The sequence below is a fragment of the Argentina silus genome (genome assembly GCF_951799395.1).
Source record: "Argentina silus genome assembly, chromosome: 1".
In the NCBI taxonomy this organism is placed as follows: Eukaryota; Metazoa; Chordata; class Actinopteri; order Argentiniformes; family Argentinidae; genus Argentina; species Argentina silus.
In genome coordinates, this window is record NC_139655.1 from 16638258 (window position 1) to 16664562 (window position 26305).

At 43.0% G+C, this 26305-nt stretch overlaps 1 protein-coding gene across 1 annotated transcript; it reads right to left on the reverse strand.

Moving 5' to 3' along the window:
- Positions 1-90: 90 nt before the first annotated feature.
- LOC310803878 (regulator of nonsense transcripts 1-like) lies at positions 91-17461 on the reverse strand. Its single transcript, XM_083668829.1, has 24 exons — positions 17137-17461; positions 16063-16199; positions 15650-15739; positions 15234-15401; positions 14818-14998; positions 13764-13925; positions 13479-13566; positions 13074-13172; positions 12833-12941; positions 12545-12704; positions 12324-12442; positions 11832-11996; positions 11278-11392; positions 9580-9723; positions 8766-8979; positions 7479-7596; positions 6939-7095; positions 6436-6578; positions 4866-5040; positions 4455-4536; positions 4148-4309; positions 3777-4033; positions 3457-3579; positions 91-3239 (listed from the first exon to the last, which is right to left on the reverse strand). The coding sequence occupies exons 1-23, from the start codon at positions 17308-17310 to the stop codon at positions 3460-3462; spliced, it is 3339 nt and encodes a 1112-aa protein (XP_083524955.1). The 5' UTR covers positions 17311-17461; the 3' UTR covers positions 91-3239; positions 3457-3459.
- Between the last annotated feature and the right edge of the window lie 8844 nt (positions 17462-26305).

Here is a 26305-nt window from a genome sequence, read left to right on the forward strand (position 1 = left end):
AGTGTTCTGAAAGGTCCATGGCAGTTGCATTACAACAATGGGGCTCTCAGAATGTTGGCCTAAATCAACGTTATGAAAAAAAAAAAAAAGCTAAAAAGTTTTGTATCAGAAAGCTTTTATCAAAGTTGATAATTTGGAGTTGGCACATTTTACAGTTGTATTGGTGTATCAGGGTTGATCCAAACATAAAGTATGAGTTTGAAAAAGTTGAATACAAGCAACTCAAGTTAAACATCGCTGCATGTTGTAAAGTTGGATTGGTGTGACTATCTTAAAAGTTGTAGGAGTAGCATTGTATAAAGTTGGAAGAAAGCAAAGCAAGCACACTAATTAGTGTGGAATTTCTACCTTATGTTCCTACTCTCCGGATTGAGATCTCCACATCATATCCCAGGACTGTATCATTGATCAAACTGGTAATAATTCATTATAAAAAAGTACATTATCAGTCACTTAAAATCATTGAAAATAGGCAACCTTTATTTTTCAAAGATCTTATAAGGACAAGAGTTGAGTGAGTGTTACAGATGACAAACTAGATAACACTGAAGCAATTTCGATGAAAAAAAAGTACTTAACTCACTTCAAAGCAAGAACCCCCACAGAGGCAAATAATGATTAGAGACAATTCTACAATCACACAGGAAATGGAGAGAAAGATGAAAAACATGTCTTGTCCTACTTTGAGGTTCCTATTTCTCTGTACAAGACACCTAAAATGGATGTTTCACTTGGTGTTTTGCTGTTCTTCAGCCAAATACAGTTCTAAAGACCAGAGTTATCGTTTGCTATTTGAACAGTGCAATAACATGTGCACTGATATTTCATCTACCTTGAATAAATACATACAGTACGCCACAGTTGTCTTGCTTCAATCATTTCATTTCAGTAGTTACTTCTTCGTAATAAGTGATATAACACCAAATGAAGAAGTGTCACTGGTTGTCATTTCATAAAGGGCATGGGCTATACACGTGTGCATATAATTTAGTGATGAAACTTGCCAATTGATTTGTGCATATAAAGGTTTTCGGATAGGGACCAGTCACCAAAACCACATTTTCATAATTTGTCTAAGGAAATAAATTAAAACAGAGGGTATGGATAGCAACATGAGACAGTACAAATATTCAGTCAAAGCTTATTGTGCAGCATATAGAAACATCTTTCCACAGGTGTAACAGACAATAGCATTCACTGACCTAAGACGATGCCACCTTAGCCTCTCACACATCAGCAAAAATGAAAATGATTGTCAAATGACATCAAAATGATCACAAGCATGGAAGGGAGGATACCAAAATGAAAAATGAGTGATTGTAAATTTTAAATGAACACATCTACGAGCTGATTCTCTAATGCTTATACAAGGCATGGAAATGACAATCACTAGTAGTACTTCCACAAAATCCAACACAAAAAGTAAAATGTTACCACAATTTGAACACCATTTCACTGTATTACAGGGTAGACTACACTGTATGTGACATTAGCAATTTTCACATTATTTGTGTGTATAGGGGATTAATTAAACCTTAAGGATATCAAGGGGTTAAATAATATATTTTGACAGGAAGAGAGGTCCCTTTGACCATAGAATGTTTTACGGTGTAAGATGTGGTTGGGGCTACATTAATCTCCACCACATCATTTCATTGGCACTCTAAATCTAAACTACCTACTGTGCCTTTAACTACAATATACACAGTGGGAAACAATAATTAGCATTCTTATTTAATGGCACATACTGGTACTTACAGAAATGCCTCCCATCTATCACGAAACTTGTCAGGGTATGACCAGAATTAGTATAGCCGTCTTATTATTTTTACATGGACCAATGAAAGAATTGAATACCAACATTTAGCAGGTGTTCAGAGGCCACACCAGAAAGACATAACTCCACAACATCTACTGAGATGTCTTACATCTCTTTGAACATAGTCATACTCCAATGCTATGCCTACTCTAATCTATTACTGTAGCTACACATGAGAATGGTAAACATGATTTAATGTACGTTTAAACTAAGGACTTGGGCCAAACCACTGCTTAATATAAAGGTAATGCATTAGTCATGTGGCCATGCCAAAGAGTGTGTGTTCAAAAAGTGTTTTACTATGTGGCACGGCGTTCTGATGCTTTTTAAACTACTCATTTGGAGGCCAGAAGAAAATCAGTGTAATTACTGCTTCATTCAGTTATAATAAGATGGTTAAGCAATTCATTTTACTCTCCTTTTTTGCACTACTGAAAGATACAACTGGAAGGAAAAAAACTGAAACTGTCTCGCAAACGACAGATCTTTCAAGTCCACCACTTCAGATCTCGAGACAAAAATGTTTTCCTTTAATATTTTTCAAGAGCCATTCCACCACTTGTCCTTAGTTGACCACCTTGAGAAAAACCCGGTCACAAGCCGGCGAAATTCACCAGCTTCCCATCTCAGAACCTCTACGACAGGCCTCATGTAGAAAACTTTCCAACTCAAAGTTGAAATAGGTGAACAATCAGAATTCTTCGCCCAACTACTGCATCATTTGATCGGTTGAGCCACGACTGACCGCTCTCAGTCTACCTGAACCCTCTCTCCCTCTCAAACATGTTCAAATGCAGAGCATGAGCACAAATCAACTTTGAGGTTAAAAATTCTCACCAAATCGCCTGACTGCTTCAAGAGTTTCGTCCCCTTTTTGTTTCTCTCTTACTACCGGGAAACTTTTTTTTTGTGGAGTGAGCTTGGAGGGTTATGTGAGAACAACCTCTTCTCCGTCTTTCTCTGCTCCAAGAGCAAGGTCCTCAGCCAAACTACCTGGTGGTCCCCGATGAGGGGGGGAGGAAGAGGTGGCAGGGGTGTGACTCCTGAGTCCCCAAGGAGGACCGTGACCTTTCACCCCTCCGTCCATCGAAGGTCTTGACTCTCCGACAGCGCTACCCTGACGATTGCTGCGTCTCTTTTCTCCTTTAGCCAAGTCTCCGTGTGCGAGCAGTACCTTCTCTCTCTTCCTCCCTCTTTCTCTCTCTCTCCATCTTTCTTCCTGTCCAGCTCTACCCCCATTTTGCTCTCACTCTTGTGATTGGTTGGTTTCTCTCGGTCTCTCTCCTGTAGCTTTCACACAGTGGTGCTTCAGTTGTAGCAGTGGAAAACGGGTATCCATGTTTGTTCTTTTTATGTTATTACCCAGATTAAAATGCTGACGAACTAAGCTCAGCACAGGCCTAGCTCCGTTTCTCACAACCTAGGAGTCAAAACAAAACATTTGTTACTTTTAATAAACTGATAAAGGAAGCCATTACAACCTTGGTTACAGAATATAGAAAATCAACAATATCTAAATTGCGTTTTGGCATCCCACCCACTAACTGACATAATACCACCAGGCTAAAATAGCATAATAAAAAGGTGAAATTAACATGGATTAGAGAATGGTATTAGGCCTCCATAGAGTCTCTTACACTCTAGTACTGGGACAGTCCAGTTACACCACCGTGTTGATAGGCTCTTTCTCCCTGGTAGGTGGAGTCTTGGGAGAGAGCCACGTCAATCTGGGACTTGAACTCATCGCCAAGATAGCTGTCCTGTATGGGGTAAATAACAGAAACCACACAAATGTGAGAGAAACGTCCAACTATGGAATATACCCTAAATTGTCTCTTGATAAGGAATTCTCTCAAATATCGCTGACTTGTGGTTACTAGGAACACCTTTGACCGTATAGGCTCTTGACACATTTCTACTGCCTTGTCTAGTATACTCTGAAACAGTCTTAGCTGACCTGGGAGAGCTCAGGTTGGGAGAGGCCCGGCTGGCTCATCTGGGAGGGCTGGCTCATGGTAATGTAGCCCTGGGTGAGGGGGCCCTGGGAGAAGGTCTGGGAGCCTAGGTCCTGGCTGGCCTGGCTGCCGCTCATGTGACCATGCTGCTGCCCGTTGCCCCCGCCGTGGTTCCCCATACCACGGCTCCTCTGACGCCCACCTCGTGCCATGCCACCGCCACTACTGCCTGCCTTGCCCTTCAGACCTCCACTACGGCCTGTCAGGAAAAAGAAGAGACATAACATTTCGATACATGAACATTGGCCAGTCCTGTGAAATAAATAGCCCACCTGATAAGACGTTAGGTACATGAGGGGTGAATCTGTCTCACCTGCTGCAGGGCCGTTGACTTGGCCTAAGTACCCTGGCGGGGGCATGGGGGGCATGACCAGGTTGAAGGGGATGGGGATGTTCATGGAGGCCATTGGTCCCGGGCCCGTGCCAATCATGCCAATCTGGTCATGGGTTTGGAAGTACATGTTGGATGTGCGTCCTGGAGGGAGAAAAAAATTAACTGACACACTGATATCTATATAGAGAACAATCTGAAACTGCAGTAGTTTATGGGACTGATGATACGTTTCTCTGGATGATAAAAATGTAGATGAGTGAAAAGGAAGATCTGAAGCCTCTCTTACCAGAGCTGCTGCGGTCATATACAGATCCAGGAATAAGAGCCTCTCTGGCATCATACATGGCCGTGCTCATGAAACGACCGCCCTGCAAGCGCACACACACAATTCAACTCTGTGGTAAATGAATATGATTGTATGTGCACATTTTCAAGAGTCAGTTCAAGTAAAGGCCAATAAGCTGTGACACACAGAATACTAACTACTGATCCTTTTAGTTTTTAGAGTGTCTATGGCCAAACTTAATCCAATATCTCCCAAAACTTTTACTATGTTCCTTTAGGTACAGTAGTAAACACTCATTTGCAAGTTTGCACGCTCACACACACACTAGCTCTCACACACATACACAAACATATGCACATAAACAAACACCAAACACAGTCCTTATGATGTGTGTAAGAGGGCGAGACTCACAGGATTGATGGTGTTGACCAGCTTGCGCGGCTTGCTGAACTGCATGAGGCTCTCTCTCAGGTTGTTGAGGGGGCCCTCCACCAGTACCTTCTGCTCCTTGTAGTAGTTGAGCAGGTGGTTCCACAGGGGCTGCTTGGACAGGGCCTTGGGGTTGCCCACAATGATCACACCATACCTACATATAGACACTTTTCTCAGACCATTTCTCTTGGTACTATTTGACAGACTTTGCTAGATAACACACTATTGAACATCAATATCAAACTAAATCCTCACAGCAAAAAGTTGGTATACAGTGCCCTCCTTAAGTATTGGAAAGAGGACGCATTTGTCTTCATTTAGCTCTATACTCAGTATTATTATTATTATTTTTTTATTATTTTTTATTGGGTTCACCATTTAGAATGTACAACATTTTTAAAATATCCTCCACCTATTTTAGGGCTCCAAAAATATTGGGGAAAAAATTACATTATGGACCAAATAAAGTACCCATGTTTAGTATTTGGTCGACAATCCGTTGCATGCAATAACTGCCTGAAGTCTGTGACCCATTGGCCCCACCAAACACTGGGTATATTCTTTGGTGATGCTCTGCCAGGCCTGTACTGCAGCCATCTTCAGTTGTTTGTTTTGTTTTGATTTTGTCTTTTCGACTAAAATCTTATCATCAGGAAATGAAATGCACGTTTAATTGGATTTAAATCTGAAAATTGACTTGGCCAGTAACTTTCCGCTTTTTGGCCATGAAGAACTCCCTAGTTGCTATAGCAGTATGTTTTTGGATATTGTCTAACTGTATGATGAAGCACCATCCAATGAACTGAGGCATTTGCTTGTACTCGAGCAGACAAGATGTTTCTGTACACTTCAGAATACATTCTGCTGCTGCTGCTGTCAGCAGTAACATCATCAATTAAGACAGTTTAGTCAGTCCTTGTGGCAGCTATACATGCCCAAACCGTAGCACCCTCTCCACCATGTTTCACAGATGAGGTGGTATGCTGTAAATCTTGGGCAGATCCTATTTCCTCCAAACTTTCTCCTTGCAATCACTCTGGAACATGATCATATTTCTTATCTGTCCACTAGTGGTTTGCACCTTGCAGTATAGCCTCTGTAGTTCGGCTGGTGGCATATTCTGCGGATACTAGTCTCTGACACATTCACGCTTACCTACTGAAGAGTGTTCCTAATCTGTGGGACACAGTATTTTGTGTTTTTTCTTAATTATGGTGAGCATTATTCGGTCATCCGCTGTAGAAGTCTTCCTTGGTCTATCTGCCCGTTTGCGACTGACGAGCTCACAAGTGCTTTCTTTCTTTTTTAATGATGTTGCAAACTGTTGATTTTGGTAAGTCTAAGGCTTTGGCTATGTCTATACTTTAACCTCAAATTGTTTGATTTCAAACTGTTGGAGTATAGAGCTAAAAGAAGACAACATCTTCCCTCTTTCTGTACTGTATTGATGCATTTAAAAGATAGTCATGCTGGATTAGAAATGTCACTGAGAATAATGAAAATCTTTCAGATTTTTCTGTTCAGTTTATATGGTACAGGGATTGTTTACCTGGCCCTGGTGAGAGCCACGTTGAGACGGCGTGGGTCGTTGAGGAAACCAATGCCCTGGTGCTCGTTGGCTCTGACACAGGACAGGATGATGAAGTCCTTCTCTCGACCCTGGAAGGCATCTACACTGGCTATCTCTACTTCCTAGTTTTGAGTAGACAGAGAGGAAAATATAAGACACGGTGGTCATTTTGGTAAAAGCTAGCTTCTTTGTGAGTGTCAGACATTAGACACTTCCACAACTTTGTCATCAATACGGCGAGAGGCTCTACTGTTTAGTTAATCATGCATCATCTAAAAAAACGTATTCCTCCAACATAATAGATCCCAATTGATTTGCCATTCACCCATACAAGCATTTAGAAATTGTGTTGGACAAACAAAGTTCACAAAACCATCATGATTCTCTCCAAAAGGGCCCCGTTTTCAACTGTGATCTAAAAGGACAGTGGATCCTGGTACACCAATTGAAAAACATTGGACCCTGTGAGCGTTCTGTTGTACCTGGTAAAGCTTAGTGTGAAGGGAGCCACTGAACTGCATGTACTGCACCAGGTAGGACCTCTGGCCCTCATAGGGGGTGATGATGCCGATCTGGTCAGGCTTGGCCCCAGCCTTCAGCAACCTGGTGGTGATCTTCTCCACATTGGCAGCCTCCGTTCTGTACACAAGGAGAGAGCATACCAATAATATACCAATAGTGATACCATGGTACTTAGTGTTATGAGTCAAAACAGATCACCTGAGACTATTCCAGGAAGTAAATCTAAGGATATCCATGAAACTCTGTTGTGCAAAATAATTATATTTCGGATCATCGCGTCAATGGTGGGCTGATGAGAAATATATTTAAAAACTGATTTGAGTAAGTAAGTACTTCTGAGTAAGTACTTTTGATTAGGTCTCAAAAGCACTCTACGTTGTACAGGGATAATGGTCGTTCAATTCTGTAAAATGGAAAAACATGAATTCAAGACGTCTTCAACTGTTATTTTAACACGTAAGGCATGAGGAAATACAAAAAAACGTAATTAAATAGGCTACCTGTTGAGATAGGAAGTTCCTGAGCTAGCAATTTCCTCCTGGCCTTGAGTCACATAGAAGAACATGGGCTTGTCTGGTTGGGGCCACTGGAAGTCAAAGCCTTTCTTGATGCGGTCAGCTGTATAAAAGAAGAGAGAAAAGGAGCAAGGAAGTGTTAGGGTTAGTAATTGCTATCAATGATAGGCTGCCACACAGCCTCAGATAAGTGTATCTCATGTGTACAACATGTCATGTCACACCTCTCCTCTGCACTCTCCATTGGCCTTCAGTAAACAGTTGCATCATATTGAAATCCCTGGCGCTTGCCTACATGGCTCCTTCCATGTCCCTATAAACCTCCCTTTAAACCTGTCTGTAAACATAATCAATTAACCCATTTTCAAACAGCAATATTGCCTAACTTCTCACGACATCACAGTTTCTGTCCTCAACTGTTATTTTTTTGTTTTCCTCATTCCTCACAGGAAGGATGGGAGAGAGAGGAGGGATGACATGCAGGATATGTCGATGGCCAGAATCGAACCAGGGACCTTGCGATGATATGGTATGCGCCTTAGTGTGCTACGCCACTGAACACCCCCGGAATACTAGTCTTTAATTTTCCAGGTTTTCCAAGATGCATGGGAACCCTGAGTGTTTTTAAGGTAACACAAAGGTTATGAGACATGAAAGTAGATGAAGTAAAGGAGTTACACGACACATTTTCACTGTACTACAGCATATAAGGGCATTGAAAAATCTTGTGGAACGATAGTGTTTAAAGTAATAGCTCCCCACCAATGGCTATTGTTGATTTCTCCTGACCTGTATGGCCACTCTGTTGTAAAATCGTAGCTTGGTACAGAAAGTAGGCAAATCAAACCTATCCGTAGTGTCCAAAATAAATATTTGTTATTACCTATTCACTTGACATGTTGGGATCTTACCTCAATGGTCTTGATAGCTGATTTTATGAAGGAAGGTAGCTAGTACTAATGGCTAGTGTAACAAACAGCTCATTATAATAGCAATTTCGAGTTGGTCACAGGGGAGCCAGATTTCATGTGTAGCTCCTTTAAATCATTAATGGTAAATACAGTATACTGCAGTTTTATGGGTCTTGCTCAGTGAGCACTCAGTTACAGGTCATTTTGCAACAGAAAACAAAAATCTGGTTTCCTATTCTTGGACAAACAGGTAGTGTCGTCCCCTTTTCAAAACATTTTCTCCTGTGTCATGAAGATAATCAGAGTTTAACTTTGTTTTAATGTTGTTCACAGTACAGTACACAAACTCTCACAAACTCACCGGCAGTGACTCCATTCTGAAGGGACCCCTCGTAGAAGATGTTGGAGGGGAAGGCGCTAAGGGCTGGGTGCATACGGTACTGCACCTGCAGGCGGATGGGTCTGATGCCCAGTACCACCAGACGCTCAAACAGAGACTGGGACAGGCCTGCCTTAGCTGCCTTCTTACACATCACCACTGGGCCCAGCTGGCAGTGGTCTCCCACTAGGATAAGCTAGACAAAAGAAAATCATAATTAGTATATGCGTAGAATAGGCAGTCCAATTCATATCAATGCTCTGTGGTGTGTGGGATTTGGGTGAAGTACCATGCCATGTCCAGTACTTTGCTGTTTATTAGGTATAGCCCTGTTTCTGTGCCTAAATCACCTCAAAGTTACTTCACCCTTAAAGGAGCTACACATGAAATTTGGCTCCCCTGTGACCAAGAGTTAAAATTGCAATTACAATGAGCTGTTTGTTTACACTAGCCATTGGTACTAGCCAGCTTCCATGGCAAAATTGGCTATCCGGCCCAGTGAGATAAGACCCTGACATGTCAAGTGAACAGGTAATGATAAATGTTTGCTTTAGACACTACGGATAGTTTTAATTTGCCTGAGCTACGATTTGAGTGGCCGCACCAGCAAGGAGATATCAATAAGATAATACCATAACCAATCGAAACATTGGTGGGGAGCTATTACTTTTAAACACAAATTTAAATGTAGATTTTTCTTTGCTGTAGTACAGTAAAAAAAAAAAAAAAAAAGAAGAAAAAAGTGTGTATCTCCTTCAAATTCAATCATTAAGATGTTTCATGCAATAAGAAATACCTGCTTGGCCCCCAGTACGACAGGCACCATGCACTCTGGCTCAGTAGCCTGGGTGCTCTCGTCGATGAGGATGGAGCGGAACTGCATCTTGGCCAGGCGGGGGTCTCCTGCCCCCACACAGGTACAGCAGATCACATCGGCATTCTGAGGCAAAGAGAGGGGACATGAAGTCAGACACTGGTGACAATTAACTTGGAGGAATCAGACGTGCATGCCTAGAGGGTGTTGGGAATTAATCCCTTGTAAAGCCTTTAAACCCATCCATGAGCTCAATCTCAAAGGGACTGTGTCCCGCCTACCCACCCCCCCCCCCCCCCCATCACAACTCTCACATGTAAACATTGCTTTGCACATCTCTATACATGTGTCAACATGGGCAACTTTGGAGACTACGGGCCTGATCTACTAAGAAAGGCGCAATTTAACATGCATGTTGAATACGTTTGCAAACATGCAATTTCCCAATTTAGCAGGTGATCTACTAAGAGAAAATGAAAATTGGCACATTTCTGTTGATCACCAAAATATATAGATTTTTTTTTGTTTTCATGGTTTTAAACACAATCAAGAATACAGACCTAGATCCAACAGAGTGTTTTAAAAAGAGAAGGAAAACGTTAATGCCGTAGGCGTATAGGTTAGTATAAGAATGCACCACAAGGTCATGAAATGCAGAATTTTATAAAAACGACTGGATGTTTTGTGTTTTTGTTTTTTATAGCCTATCCATGCGATCAGTGCGTAATTCCCTCATCCTTTATTTAATGTAATCTATCTGGAAAGACATGACTCAGCCTTCCCTATGTTTCTATGATGTTTTCTTTTGACATTTGAAAGATACATCTCTAATAGCAACTGTATCTTGGCGATGTACAGTGCCTTCGGAAAGTATTTAGACCACTTCACTTTTTCCACATTTTGTTATGTTATAGACTCAATTAAACATTTATTAAATTCAATCTACACACAATACTCCATAATGACAAAGCGAAAACACGTTTTTAGAAATGTATGCAAATTTATTAAAATGTAAATACATAAATACCTAAGTATTCAGACCTGTTGCTATGACACTTTCAAAATTAGCTCAAATTCAAAAATGTCTTCAACAAGTCACTCAAGTTAAATTGAGTCCATCTGAGTGCAAGGATAATAGTTCATGTGATTTCGGAATGAATATCCTTTGTTTTTATAGTCTCTGGTTTGCATAGGAATCAATAACACTGTATAGATTACTCAGATGTCACTACCAACTCAGCAAAACATTTTATGAACTATTATCCTTGCATTAAGATGGACTCAATTCAACTTAAAGTGATTTGTTTGAGCAAAGGGTCTGAATACTTATGTACATTAGGTATTTCTGTATTTCAATTCGAATACATTTGCAAACATTTCTAAAAACATTTATTTTCGCTTTGTCATTATGGGGTATTGTGTGTTTTTGCAACTATTAGCATAGTCTCCTCCACAAATGTAGGGCTCCCACAAATGCATTGAAAATGCATTGAACACATTGAAACTCCCACAAATGCATATGTAATAGACGCCAAAAAAATCTGCAGTCCAGGTTTTTCTGTCATCATGCACATAAAATACTTTTGCGCCAGTATAGTATAGCGCCTTTTCCTGCTGCTAATTGGGTTTGCCGCATTGCAAAACTGTAGTAGATCCCTAAGTTGGTAGTCTACACGTTACCATGAGTAGCTCCCTCTCGGCAGTGCGTTTCAGGGCCCTGTAGCGCTTTTCATCTGAGGAGGACAGCTCCCCAGTTTCATCCTTGAGTTGCTGCAGCTTCTGAAGCTCTGGCATACTGCACATAGAATAGAACCAACAAAACCACAGAGTGAGTGACCAGTACTTTGTCTGTCATGTAGAAATGTGAAAAACAAAAAGTGAAAACACTGCTCTATTGAGGGCTTTGGAGCAGAAAAAAAATGCACCAGTGAAGTTTCAAAATAAGGCAAATCTCATTGTCTTTGGTACATTTTTAGAGATAATTTCGTGTCAACTTTCTTTGGACAGCAACTCTGTGTGCTTTCACACCTACCTCGTTTGGTGTGGACTTACCAAATGTTTTGCTACACGACCACATGGCTTTTGTTTACAAGTTGTGGTTCGCTAGAGATTTAGAAATGTGAAACCTAACCAAATGAAAAATGCAACAAAGTAATGATCTATTTCTGACGTAAGCAAACAAATGATAGGTGTGAAAGCACCCTCATTGTACTCCATTAGCAGTCCTATGTTACCTGTCCATGTTGCGGATCTGGTTGTGCAGGGCCAGGAAGGACACTGGCGAGTCAATGGCCTCTCTGCTCTTGGCACAGAGTCTTACTACCTTCAGCCCTGTCTGGTGGATCTTCTCAGTCAGCTGATCCACCGCGATGTTGCTGGGAGCACACACCAGCACAGGCCTAAGGACGCACATGTACACGCACACGCACACAAGGTTGGGCTCAGTGATTTACCATTTCTTCCGACTATTTTTTAGCAAAAGACAAAGCTCATTTGCAATGATAACCTGGCAAAAAGGCAAAGACTATATATATTAACTTTGTAGCGTTATTGCTCAATGCTGGTAAATTCATACACAATTGCCCCCAAATGCTAAGGATAATCTTCAAGTGAAAGTTAACTACTAAGAAGAGCTTTACACAATGTCACCTATTAAGTGTTAAAAGTGACTATTTTTCAGACCTATTTATACCCTTAAATTGGTGAGCTGTGAGAGCATATCTCACCCGTTGCCCTGTCTGGCCAAGTGGTAGACTATTGTGGCAGAGGTGACAGTCTTCCCTGTGCCAGGGGGTCCCTGGATGAGACTGAGAGGGCGCTGCAGCACAGTCTTCACAGCATACACCTGGACAGTAACATACATAGTACTGTATAATACATCAAATCTTATCGTGCGCAACTTTTGGCACTGATATGACGCCATATAAGTGTGTCTAATATAACCCACCTGTGAGTGGTTGAGGTCAGGCAGGCCCTGGGCAGTAAAGCGTTTGGGAAGCTGACACTTGATGACCACATCCTCCACCTCGTGACCCAGCAGCTTGTGATATATGTACCCAGACACTGAGGTCTCATCCACTGCAAATGTCTTCAGGGCACTCTGCATCCTGGGGGAGGGAACAAAACCATTGAGTGAATATCATAATTCCATAGTAAATTCAAAGCAACTGTCAACTAAGCTGAGTTGACAAAAAAAACTTTTACTGATTTTGGTTTGGGATAAGACCGTTCATACCTGTCAAAAGAGGTAGACTTCCACACAAAGTCAACCTGGAAGTTATGTGGTACCTCCACAGGAGCCCCAGCACTGCTCCTCAGCTCTATGGCTATCTCATCGCCATAGTCTATTAGGCAGAAAGTTAAGGAGTATACCACATAAAATATGTCTAACTTCATTTCAGAGGCCTACTGTATACTTCTAAACTAGAAGATAATGAACAGTAAAAAGTGATGTTCTTTAACGATGAGAAGGATACTATCTGGGACTTTGATGACATGTCCAATGCCCTTCCAGAGTGGGGCTAAGTCTCCTTTGTACCTCAGGCAGATCTCGTCCCCCTGCATCAGGCGCATGTCTACAGGAATACAGGAATGCAAGACAAAAGACTCTTTCATAGTTTATGCAAATCACAGTAAGCATAGATAGATTTGACAATACAAATGATTGCAAAAGAAACACATAACAAACAATGTGCACACTCACATGAGCATGTGAGCATGAACACACACGCACACAAACAAATATCATGTCTTATGACATAAGAAAGGCCAGCATAATCTTTTGTGAGAATGCGAGGGAGGTGGTGGCTGGAATGGAATGGACATGGACCACTCGAAGACAGATCACGATGATGGTGAAGATGAACAAAAAGAGGAATTACCACCTGAATCCGTCTTGGGAAGGCTGAAATAAGCAATCCGCTTTTTATTCAGCCCCAAGTCCCACCTGACTGTTATATTGTCTTGGGTCTGCAGAGAACAAAGAAAAAGAGAGTACTTAGAAATGTACTTGCGGAACCTTTACATCCAGTCAAGTTGGCCATAAAACTACAGCAACAACTGGCCAGCTTGACAACTACAGCCGAAAACAGCTGGCTTGGCCTCACAAATACAGCAGAGAGCAGCTGGTCCAAAAGAAACTGCTCAGCAGGTGGGGCCTACAGTACCTGGGACTCTTTGAGCTTCTTATCATAGTCGGCTTCCAGTTTGACCAGAGGACCAAAGATGTTCTGATACTGGTAGGCGTCCTCGTAGCGCAGCAGCACGTGCTGAGGCTCCTCGTCCACACCAGGCTTCTCCAGGTCCTCCAGGGTGGCTGTGGGGTTTTCCTGAGGAGACCCAGACATATACACTCAAAACAGGGCTATGGATATACAGGGTTATATCCATTGGCTACTTGTCCCTCAACAAATTTACTTTAAAATCCTCCGGGTTTACAAATCCCTAAATGGCATCGGACCTGCCTACCTGTCGGATCTACTCTCCTCCTATGAATCTCCGCGCACCCTACGGTCAAGCCATGTCAAACTGCTTCATGTACGCAGAACCAGGCTCCATACAATGGGTGACCCTGCCTTTTCCTCCCACACACCATGCCTTTGGAACTCTCTTCCTGACATTTTGAGGGCTGTTCAGACTGTTGGGGCTTTTAAGATGGATCTTTAACGGCTGGCCTACTCTTCCTCCCAGACATTGATTGCTGCTATATATATAGTTATTATTATTATTTATATAAATATTTGTTTTGCTTTTGGTAGTTGTTTCTTTTTAAGCAATTTTTCTGTTTTTTTTATTTTATTTTATGCACTTTGAGATTATTCTTGTATAATGAAAAGTGATTTATAAATATAAATTATTATTATTATTATTAATAATAATAATAATAAGAGTATACAAGCTTTGTTAGAGGTTTAGAATGCCAGGCAAGAGTTTTAAATCAATATGCTGTAAAAGCTCATGTGCTGTAACACTGTATGAACCCAAAGACTTTTGATATTGCAAAATATCAATCATAAAAAAAAACCGTTTAATTTCTGTTTAGTTTGTCTTCAGAGGCTCCTGCAAGTGAGCTGTACATTGCTGGCGAATCAAATGACCATTCCCTTTTATATCATATTGCGAACTAGAATTAGACTCCTGTCTAATTCTATGGCTGTCAGAGACCTAAATCGAGCAGAATGACTGTAACTCTAATTAAACAAAAAGGTGGCATTTATGAACCTTCCAGAGCTCCTCCAGCTTGTTGATCTGCTGGGCGGTTATCTGGCGGGCCCTCAGCTGCTCCTGTTCAGAAGGGATCTTCACCAGCCAGGACAGGAAGCAGCGGTCCTGGATCAGAGGCTGCCACTGGGAGCTGTCCCAGTTGATGTCCTTCAGGCTGCTCTGGCTGGCACATGGCTGCCTGTATTACCAAAAGCAAAAACCCAAACATGATTAATGTACCATGTTGCCACATGTGTTTGGTGCTTATTATACAATATGGAGCTACAAGGTTCTCTGGGTTTGACAATGAGTTTGGCTCTGTGAATATTTTAAGAGATGCCATCCCTGATCACAATTACACAAACACACCTGAATAGCCTTTTCGAGATTTGTATGAAATATCTCAACAAGCTCTCTCTACTCCAATAGCTTACCTGCAGAGCAGCACCACCACAGAATCAGCCTTAGCAGGGATGAAGCCCAGGAGGAAGACATTGCGACAGCCACAGTTGTAACACTCCAGCACCGTCTCTCCCAGTGGGCCATCCTTGTGCAGGGTCACCTCCTTGGACTTAGCTCTGACCAGGTGGTTCACAATGTGGCTGAAAGAGAAGACAAAAAATAGATATAATATAAAAATAGATATAAAAAAAGATATAGTCTTAGATTCTTTGCATCACAGTAGGTGAAATGTTAATTATTGAAAACGATAAGGAAGTGTGTGAATAGGGAGTAGAAATGTTAATTAATTCCCCGTCATATAAACCCCTGCCTGGAGGCAGACTACATGGCTTAGAACGCTGTAGATGGAAGGTCACAAACAGCGGGTTGGTTAGTCTTAGAAGCTTACCTGCCAGATGTATTTCCACGTCCATTGCAAAACCACTTCTTACTGGTGTTGCAATACACCACACAAGCCGGATCATGAATGCCACAGTAGCTAGAGAATGAATGAGATTCATGAATGTAAGTATCATTGCTCAGGGCAGGAAATGTGTAACTGTGCCTGCTGCCAAAAATATGACTTACAAGCTAAAGCTGGAGGCATTCCAAAAGTATAACTGAGCAGAACACCCTCCTGAGCAGGACTGTCCCTCCTCATCAAAACTACATTGTAACATACTTGACATGAAACATTACTATAACTATAACCATGTACATATACCGTACATTATATTCATAGATGTACAGTACACCCAGAAATTGCAGTGATTTGCCTTAAGTAAACGCAGGGCCAGTAACATCTGGCAAACCCTACATTACCTGCATGCATGGACTGGGAGGTCTTTGGTATAATAGGTGTCCTCTTCATCTTCTTCAAAATTTAACTCTGCAAGAAGTTGACTTGCTTTCACGACAGAATCATCCCCATTCTGCAAAACTCCGTTGGGCCCGTTAACCTAAAGAAAATATGTAAATGCTTAATGTGTAAATGACTGAAAGACATAGAATCCACCTGCTCCAAAATCACTGGTCTCCCCTATGATCCCTAACAGCATTCCACAAACAGCAAACCGCCATAATCAAGGACCACTCCCACATACTTCACCCCTCTTTTGAACTGTTGCCTCTGGGACAGCGTTTCTGCTGCCCCAGGTGTCAGACTAAAAGGAAAACACACACTGCTGCATTGGCAGTGGCACTGATGATGGGTTGCGGGCAGCCCTATGGATAGTCAATGTGGCACGCACACTGCACTTTTTTATGCTCATTGACTTATGCTGTTGCTATAGTAGGATATTGCTGTTTGCTTAAATGTATTTTGTGATATATTTGTGGCATGCTGTCATGTTGTTGTTGCTGACTATGTGAATAACGTAATTGAATTAAGAAAGACAAGAGTTACGAGACAAGTAGCTAAATAATATGCATCCTCGGAATGGACACAAGCAATAGCTCTACAGGAAATAATAGGACTAGTTAGCTGTCAGTAGATAACCTGGTAACTAGCATGCCTGTTGGCATACATAGTAACATAGCAAGCAAACGTTTACGAGCACGACCTGTTGTGACTTTCTTGCTTAAAATGAACGTCTAGAATGTACCTTATCATGTGCGGCTAACCTTCATGATTAGTAGCCAACCAGACATGTCAAATAATCCTGGTGACCTTCTATGAACGCATATGCATGCAGATGAGCTTGTGCTAGGATGCTATGTATTCATTTGTAGACATGTTAGCTAAGCTAACTAGCTAGATGCGTGGCTTTTTGACAGATACCCTTAGCCACCAACTAGCTAGATAGATACTCCAACCCAGCTAGCTAGCTTGCTAATATTTTGTCAAGCTGCTAATAGTTGTTCTCCAGCGAACCAGCCAAGAGTCATTACACGAACCTGGTTGTCCAGCTGACTCTGCGTTTGGCCTTGTGTTTGAGTCTGGCTCGGCAGGGTAAAATCGGTGAACTCATACTCCGAACCCTGGGTATCTGCTCCACCAAGCAACTCCGCTTCCTCGGTGTCCAGGAACGTGAGAGTCTGTGAGCTCGGCCCGTACGCCTCAACACTCATGTTCTCCACAACAGTGATAACGCAGAATGCTATTTTTAGGTTCAGTAGCTGTCAACAATTTGTTAATAATTCTGCCACATTAAAATCCAAACAAAAATCCAATAAACCAAGCAAATTAAGACAGAACAGAGAACCCACGGTTGGAGCGCCTCAACTCCCACTCGAAATAATGACGTAACATCTTGCGCCGCACAACAAATGCATAGTGCACATTCAAAGGAGTGTCGGTGACGTTTACACAACAATTCTCACCTTTATTGATTCATCGTTTCATTTGCTTTACTGTTAATTCATATGAAACCACCTTCGTGCTGTGGATTATCAACTATTTCAATTGAATTTGGTCCACTCCCTGGCAGATTAAACCAAGTCAAACACTCACATTTTTACAATACAAGCCTGCCAGATACATTTAGATGGAAAACACACCTAAAGACAGGAAAGGGTTAGGTATCAATAACACAGATGCAAAGACCTTCAGTACATATTGAATATACAGTATATGTCCAGTCACTGATAACTGTTAAGTGTGCATATCCTAAAACTAGACAAACAAGGCAAACTGAGACATTAGTGATTGAATCACACACAGCATTAGATCTGGTTCATACTCTGTGGCAGAGAATACTGCTACAGGGGACATACAAAACATAAACAGAATGAAACATTTAAAAAAATCATAAATCCATGATATTGCAAACGGTACACTATGGTAGTAGATAAAGTTTGTTGGATGGATGGTTGGATGAATTGATAGAGAGAGATAGATTAAATAAGGTTAAATAGATAGACAATTGGATGGCAATAAGAAGAAAGGATGATGGCATAGTTAATAGAAAGTGAGATACAGTAGTACGATGGACAGATAGATAATTCATGCATTTTAAAGTGTATCATAGGAACGCATGTTAATTAATGCAACCTAAAATGTGTAATAAAGATCTTTAAGCGGAGTCCGTCTTCACATTTTAAAGTTGAATTGAGGTGTCAAGCTTAAAAGATGAAAGATGATCGATCGATCGATCGATAGATAGAAGAAAGGATGATGGCTTGGTAGTTGAAAGAGAGAGTAGGATAGTCAGACAGTAGGATAGCCAGAGAGATGAGAAGGTTAGAGGATTGTTAAAGTAAGATAGATAGAGAGAGAGAGAGTGTAAGGTGGTTTTATTGAAGTAGAACTGGTTGCCAAGAGAGTGCATTGTTGTGAAATCATTCTAAGAATGAGTTCTGCAGGTGTCATGCAGAAAGTTCCATGCCAGTTGCAGTAGTCTTGCATAGCCATACCTCCAAATCATGTTGTTCTCATGCCTCTTTTGGAGGCCTGGAGAAGTTTAGATTAGCCGTACTGGCTTGGATTGATCTGGACGGAGCGATGGGAGAATGTGCTCGCAATTTCATTGGATGTTACATACCAAGAACCGTCCCCCCACGTGCCCATAGAATGGTTGCTTGTTGCTACGTCTTTTGCGACTGGGTAGGACTATTTTGCAGAGAGTTGTTGCCTATGCCAGCTTGCAACATTGAAGGGGCGAAAATGCCTTGTTGAGGCCAGAGATCAGAGGAGAATGGCCAGACTGGTTCGAGATGATAGAAAGGCAACAGTAACTCAAATAACCACTCATTACAACCAAGGTATGCAAAAGACCATCTCTGAATGCACAACACGTCGAACCTTGAAGCAGATGGGCAACAGCAGTAGAAGAGCACACCGGGTGCCACTCCTGTCAGCTAAGAACAGGAAACTGAGGCTACAATTCGCACAGGCTCAACAAAATTGGACAATAGAAGATTGGAAAAACGTTGCCTGGTCTGATGAGTCTCGATTTCTGCTGCGACATTCAGATGGTAGGGTCAGAATTTGGCGTAAACAACATGTAAGCATGTATCCATCCTGCCTTGTATCAACGGTTCAGGCTGGTGGTGGTGTAATGGTGTGGGGGATATTTTCTTGGCACACTTTGGGCCCCTTAGTACCAAGTGAGCATCGTTTAAACGCCACAGCCTACCTGAGTATTGTTGCTGACCATGTCCATCCCTTTATGACCACAGTGTACCCATCTTCTGATAGCTACTTCCAGCAGGATAACACGCCATGTCACAAAGCTCAAATCATCTCAAACTGGTTTCTTGAACATGACAATGAGTTCACTGTACTCCATGACCTCCACAGTCACCAGATCTCAATCCAATAGAGCACCTTTGGGATGTGGTGGAACGGGAGATTCGCATCATGGATGTGCAGCCGACAAATCTGCAGCAACTGCGTGATGCTATCATGTCAATATGGACCAAAATCTCTGAGGAATGTTTCCAGCACCTTGTTGAATCTATGCCACAAAGAATTAAGGCTGTTCTGAAGGCAAAAGGGGGTCCAACCTGGTACTAGCAAGGTGTACCTAATAAAGTGGCCGGTGAGTGTACACTGTAGATAGATAGATAGATAGATAGATAGATAGATAGATAGATAGATAGAGTTAAGTGGTTGAGAGTGGCAGAGTTGGTTAGTTAACCGGATGAGAGTTTTTGGAGTTACAAAAAACATAATAGTTTCAAAGGTTTAATAGGTATCAGAAAGCTATCAGGGTTGATGAAGATTTTCTGGGGAGTTGAAAGAAAGTGAGATGGGTTGGTTGATTGGATGGATGAATGGATAGATGAGAGGATAGATAAACTGGTGTACTGATGTGGAGTCACTCTGTGGAGTCACTTTCATCCTACTGTACCCCTGACTTGTAATACTTGATTCTAAAATGCAGACCTTTCTATCTCCCTCAGGAATTCTTATCTGTTATTATTACTGCTGTCTACATCCCTCCCCAAGCCGACACTACGACTGCACTCAAAGAACTGTACGCGACAGTGAACAGGCAGGAAACGGCTCGCTTGAAAGTTCTACTGAGGTACCACCAACATATTTGCTGTCCCACACGTGGGGACAACACACTAGATCATCTCTACTCCACATTCAAAGACGGCTACAAGGCTCTTCCTCGCTCCCCATAGGGTAAATCTGATCACACCTCCATTCTGTTGTTACCAGCTTACATGCAGAGACTGAAACCAATGTGATTCAGTGCTGGAGTGACCAATTGGATTCTATGCTCCAGGACTGTTTTGATTCCACAGACTGGGACATGTTCAAGGACAATAACATCAGTGAGTACACAGACGCAGACACAGACACAGGCTACATTAGCAAATGCGTCGGCAACTGTGTTCCCACTGTCACTGTTCGGACATTCCCTAACCAAAAGCCTTGGATTAATGGTGACATCCGTGCTTTGTTAAAATCAACAATAACGGCAACAACACTGTGCCCCCCCATTAAGGCTCTCGCTGCTCGCGAGGACAGTGTGTTAGCGATTCCAGTGAAGTGGGAGAATTTCAATTCTCTTCAGTTGTCCTTCCCCCGATACAACAAATGGCTATGAGCTCTCTGAAGTGTCAAACTAAATTCCAATTGGTCTCCTTGCAAACCAGCTCCTAATTTCAATACTTAAGTCTATATAACAGGGGCAAAGGGATATATCCTTTTATTTTCCTGTGTCCTGTTGTGAGGTTCTCATCATGTTGTGAGTAGCATTGTTTTGAATGACCTGTGGTCGTCTCTCTCGCTCTCTCTACTCTCTCTCTCTATTAGAATGTAACATTTCTCTATGAATTATTCACCTTGTAATAGTTGTATAAGTATACAATATTATTAAAGCATCATTTGATTCATTCTATTTTACCTTTCTTGCACTAAATCAGCAGACTCAACAATTCTTTGCACATAGTGATAATTACATTGGAGTCAGATTATCAATATTAGATATGCTTTGCTATTAACAAAATATAGCCAAAAGTCTCTGCCAAACCTTTGTGTGGAAACTGATATTATTATAAAATGCTCTACACCAGTCCCTAAGAAGACCAAGGTAACCTGTCTTAATCATCATGAAGTGCTTCTTGAAGCTGGTTAAGTTCACCTCTTCAGTTTGCATACAATAGATCCCAATAGATCCACAAATGACGCCATCGCCTACACCCTGCATACTGCCTTATCCCACCTGGACAAGAAGGACACCTACGTGAGAATGCTATTGTCGTAGAATTTAAGTTATAATACTTTGAAATAAAATACTGTTAACCAGAGCTGTTGATTCATTCAGAGACTTTATTCACGCAGAATATGTAGCCGTTCAGGTTTGCAAAGCTGACCCCGTTATCTCCTCAGTCACCTATCTTTATAGATTTCACACAGGTTAACACCTTCTATTCAACATATTTCTGTTTCCTGTCTACTTGCACCAATAACATTCAAGATCTATATTTCGTCATCAAAGTGTGCGCCGCACATCTGGCTGGCGTCTATTCGTCTGATCAGACCTTGCTGACACCCAGACTCTTTTCAAAAGCCTTTTGTTCTGGCTGTTTTCAACTTTGTTTATTAGATTCAAGATTCAAAGTGTTTATTATCATATGCACAGTAGAAAACATGTTTCCCTGTACAACGAAATTCTTGCTTTGCTGTCCGCAGAATGCCAACCAATGTAAAATATACAATACAAAAGAATATACAATATATACTAAACAAATGTACAAGACAGCAAAATTTAAGGCATAAAATAAAAATAGCAGCAATAATAATAATAAACAGTGCAAACGTAGCAGTGCAATTATGCAAACTGGTTATGAGGTAGTAAGGTTATATTAGTCTTAATCTCCTATGGGTTGTTTAGGAGCCTGGTGGCAGTGGGAAAGAAGGAGTTCTTCAGTCTGGTGGTCCTGCATTTAACACTTCTGTACCTCCGGCCTGAGGGTAGAAGTGTGAACAGTCCGTGCTGGGGGTGGGTGGGGTCCTTGAGGATGGAGGCGGCTCTCCTGTGGACTCTGCGGTGGTAGATGCTCTGCAGGGAGGGCAGTGGAGTCCTGGTGATTTTCTCAGCGGTCTTCACCACTCTCTGCAGGCGTCTGCGGTCCATAGCAGTAGTGCTGCCGTACCACACAGTGATGCAGCTAGTTAAGATGCTCTCAACAATGCAGCTGTAGAAGTTGCTGAGGATCTTGGGCGACATGCCAAACTTCCTCAGCCTCCTCAGAAAGTACAGCCGCTGTTGGGCCTTCTTAACCAGCTGAGTGGTGTTAAGTGTCCAGGTGAGGTCCTTGCTGATGTGGACGCCCAGGTATTTGAAACTGCTCACCCTCTCTACTTCAAGTTACCGGATGTACAGTGGCCGATGAGGTCCCCTCTTCTTCCTCATGTCCACTATCATCTCCTTCGTCTTGTCCGTATTGAGGGTGAGGTTGTTGTCCTCGCACCATGTTACCAGACTGGCCACCTCCCTCCTGTAAGCCGCTTCGTCCCCGCCAGTGATGCATCCTATCACTGCGGTGTCGTCTGCAAACTTTAGGATGATGTTGTCCTTGTGGGAGGCGACACAGTCGTGGGTGAACAGGGTGTAGAGGATGGGGCTGAGGACGCATCCCTGTGGGGTGCCAACATTTGTAATAATGCTGGCTGAAGTCCTATTGCCAATCCTGACAGACTGGGGCCTGCCAGTCAAAAAGTCTAGGAGCCAGTCACAGAGGGTGGGGTGCAGGCCAAATGTGGACATTTTGTGGATGAGTCTGTGGGGGATGACTGTATTAAAAGCGGAGCTGTAGTCTACAAAGAGCGTCCTGATGTAGGAGTCTTTGTTTTCCAGGTGGGAGAGGGAATAGTGGAGGACAGCAGCGCTAGCGTCTGAGGTGGACCTGTTGGGCCGGTAGGCATACTGCATGCTGCTCTTAATGTGTGCCAGTACCACTCTCTCAAAACACTTCATAATGATTGGAGTGAGTGCTACTGGCCTGTAATCATTCAGGCAGGCAGGTTGGCTCTTCTTGGGAAGGGGGACGATGGTTGTGGTCTTGAAGCAGGAGGGAACAGTGCTGTGACTGAGGGAAAGGTTGAAGATGGAGGTGAGAACATCAGCCAGCTCGTTAGCACATGCTCTGAGAGCCCGCCCAGGGATGTTGTCTGGTCCTGCTGCCTTGCGGGGGTTGATCTTCCTCAGGGCTTTGTTTACCTGGCCTGATGAGATGGTTAGTGGAGGGGAGGAGGGTCGGGTGGTCCCGGTGTCTGTGTGCCTCCTCTCTGTGCTGTGGCTGGAGGTCTCAAAGCGGGTGTAGAAGATGTTAAGGTCGTCCGGCAGGCTGTCTGTGGAGCTGATGGTGTTGGTGGTGGTCCTGTAGTCTGTGATGTGCTGCAGGCCTTGCCACATCCGCCCGGAGTCAGCAGTGGAGTAGAAGCCGTCCGGCTTCTCTCTGTACTGCCTCTTGGCCGCTGTAATGGCTTTTTTCAGTCCATACTTCGCAGCTTTGTACTCCGTCTCATTGCCTGATCTAAATGCAAGAGAGCGAGCACGCAGCATGTGGCGTACCTGACTGTTTATCCAGGGCTTCTGGTTGGGAAACTTCTTGACTTGTATGGTGGGCACGATGTTGTCAACACAAGTGCTAATGTACCCAGTCACATACTCAGCATAGTCCTGTATGCTGACAGAAGAGTCCTCCAGCGTGGCTGCAGCTTTAAACACATCCCAGTCTGTCTGAGCAAAACAGTCCTGCAGGGTGCTCTCAGTCTCTGGGGTCCAGAGTTTGATTTGTTTAGTGACAGGGTTTGTCTGTTTCAGTCTTTGTCTGTAGGCTGGATACAGGAACAACGAGATGTGGTCAGAGTGTCCAAAGTGGGGGCGGGGTGCAGCCTTGTATGCACTGCGTATACTGCTGTAAACATGATCCAGTGTATTCTTCTCACGGGTGGGAATATCCACATGTTGGTAGTATTTGGGGAATACAGTCCGTAAATTGCACTGGTTAAAGTCGCCGGCGGCGATAAAAACAGCATCAGGATGAGCAGTTTCTAGCGCGCTGATAGCTTCGTGGAGTTTGCTGAGCGCTGCCGTGGAGTTAGCTCGCGGGGGGATGTAAACAGCGGCCAAAAACACAGCAGTAAATTCCCTCGGTAGGTAATAGGGACGGCATTTCAGCAGCAAAAACTCCACATCTGGCGAACAGTGCTTGTGAACGGTCCGTATGTCGCCACACCACGAGTTGTTGATAAACACACACACACCTCCCCCTTTGGTCTTACCGGAGGCTGCAGTCCTGTCTCCTCGGTGTACGGAGTGAGTCTGTAGCTGAACGGCGCATTCTGGGACTTTGTCTGAAAGCCAGGTCTCGGTGAAAATTAGAGCACTGCACTCTCTTATTTCCCGCTGTGTTGTAGTCCTGGCTCTTAGTTCGTCCAGCTTGTTTTCCAGAGACCGCACGTTAGCTAGCAAGAGGCTGGGTAGCGGTGGTCGGCTAGAGCGAGCCTTTAGCCTAGCATGGAGGCCTCCTCTCTTGCCCCGCTTGCGTCGCCGTCTCCGAAGCGCTCTCCTGGGGTCAGCTAGCTCACTCCAGCTCGGTGCTCCGGGGCCTTCCCGGGGGTGGTGGTATTACTTAATTACCCTATCTTTAATTATTCTATCCTGTTTCCTCCCGCTTTGATCCTTTGTTTTTTTCACCTATAGCAAACCCCTCAATCTGACCTTATCCCTCTTTACTGCCTTCTCCAAATGTTCTAGGACCATCTGTTTTCCTGTGACCTCTTCCCTTGGTGTGGGATTACAAACCCTTATATTGTCTTTAAATTTACCATACTATTTATTGACAACAGCTCAGAATTCAACACCATTGTCCCCTCCAAGTTGTCACTAAACTCAGGGACCTGGTTCTCAACACCTCCCTATGTAATTGGATCCTAGACTTGCTGACGGGTAGACCCCAGGTGGTGAAGGTAAGCAGCTTCACCTCCTCCACTTTGACTCTTAACACAGGAGCCCCACAGGACTGTGTGCTCAGTCCCCTGCTGTACTCCCTGTTCACCCACGACTGTGTGGCCACACACAGCTCCAACTCCATCATCAACTTTACTGATGACACCACTGTGGTTGGTCTGATCACTAAAAACGGAGAGTCCGCCTACAGGGAAGAGAAGAGGTAAGAGTCCTGGAGGACTGGTGCGAGGATAAAAATCTCTTTCTGAATATCAGTAAAACTAAGGAGCTGATCGTGGACTACAGGAGGACGAAGGGGAGGGACCACACCACCATCTGCATCGGAGGTGCCGAAGTGGAGTCGACAGCTTCAAGTTCCTTGGTGTCCACATCACTGAGGACTTAACATGGTCACACCACACTCACTATGTGATCAAGACGGCGTGTCAGCGCCTGTTTTTCGTCAGGCAGCTGAGGAAATTTGGTATGGAGCCCCAGATCCTTACAAACTTTTACAGATGCACTTCAGAGTGTATACTGACCGGCTGTATCACCGCTTGGTATGGCAGCTGCAGCGCCCTAGACTGTAAGGCTCTACAGAGGGTGGTGAAAATGGCCCAGTCCATCATGGGCCGCAAGTTACCAGCCAGTCAGGACATTTACTCTGACAGGTGCAAGAGGAAGGCCATCCCCTGGAACTCATGTCATTGCATTATTATTAGTTATTAGGTAGTTTAGTGGAGTGGGTAGAGAGTTGGTTCGTTGAGTGGTTGAGGGTGGTTTCAGCAGGGTAGAACTGGTAGCAAAGAGAGTGCAGCTAGGAGCTCACAGAACATTCCACCATGTTAACCGGATGAGAGGTTTTGGAGTTACAAAAAGCTTAATAGTTAAACAAGTTTATCAAAAATCAAAAAGCTTCTATTGGAGTTGATAATGTTGAGTTAATGGCACATTTTACAGTTCAAATGGTGTGAATAGCTTAAAAAGGTATAAGGCAGTGGTTAAAAAGATGGTTTGGTTTCCATAGACCTCCATGTTAAAAAGTGCACTTTCATGTTTCTATAGTTTAAAAAGTTTAATAGGTATCAAAACCAAATGTCATCACAACAGGAGTTAGACCTCTCTGCACGTTTTCAAGTTGGATTGGTGTGAATAGCTTAAAAGTTGTAGGAGGAGTAGCAGGTAGAAGAATTGGAATAATAATAATAAAA

What these genes read in the sequence shown, in the direction of transcription:
- LOC310803878 (XM_083668829.1), bottom strand. Translation starts at nt 17,310, where the DNA reads ATGAGTGTTGAGGCGTACGGGCCGAGCTCACAGACTCTCACGTTCCTG. An exon ending in AAGTCTACCTCTTTTGACAG is followed by an intron (nt 12,705 to 12,832) that starts GTATGAACGGTC and finishes TCCCTCCCCCAG; the next exon opens with GATGCAGAGTGCCCTGAAGA. An exon ending in CTGACCTCAACCACTCACAG is followed by an intron (nt 12,443 to 12,544) that starts GTGGGTTATATT and finishes GTTACTGTCCAG; the next exon opens with GTGTATGCTGTGAAGACTGT.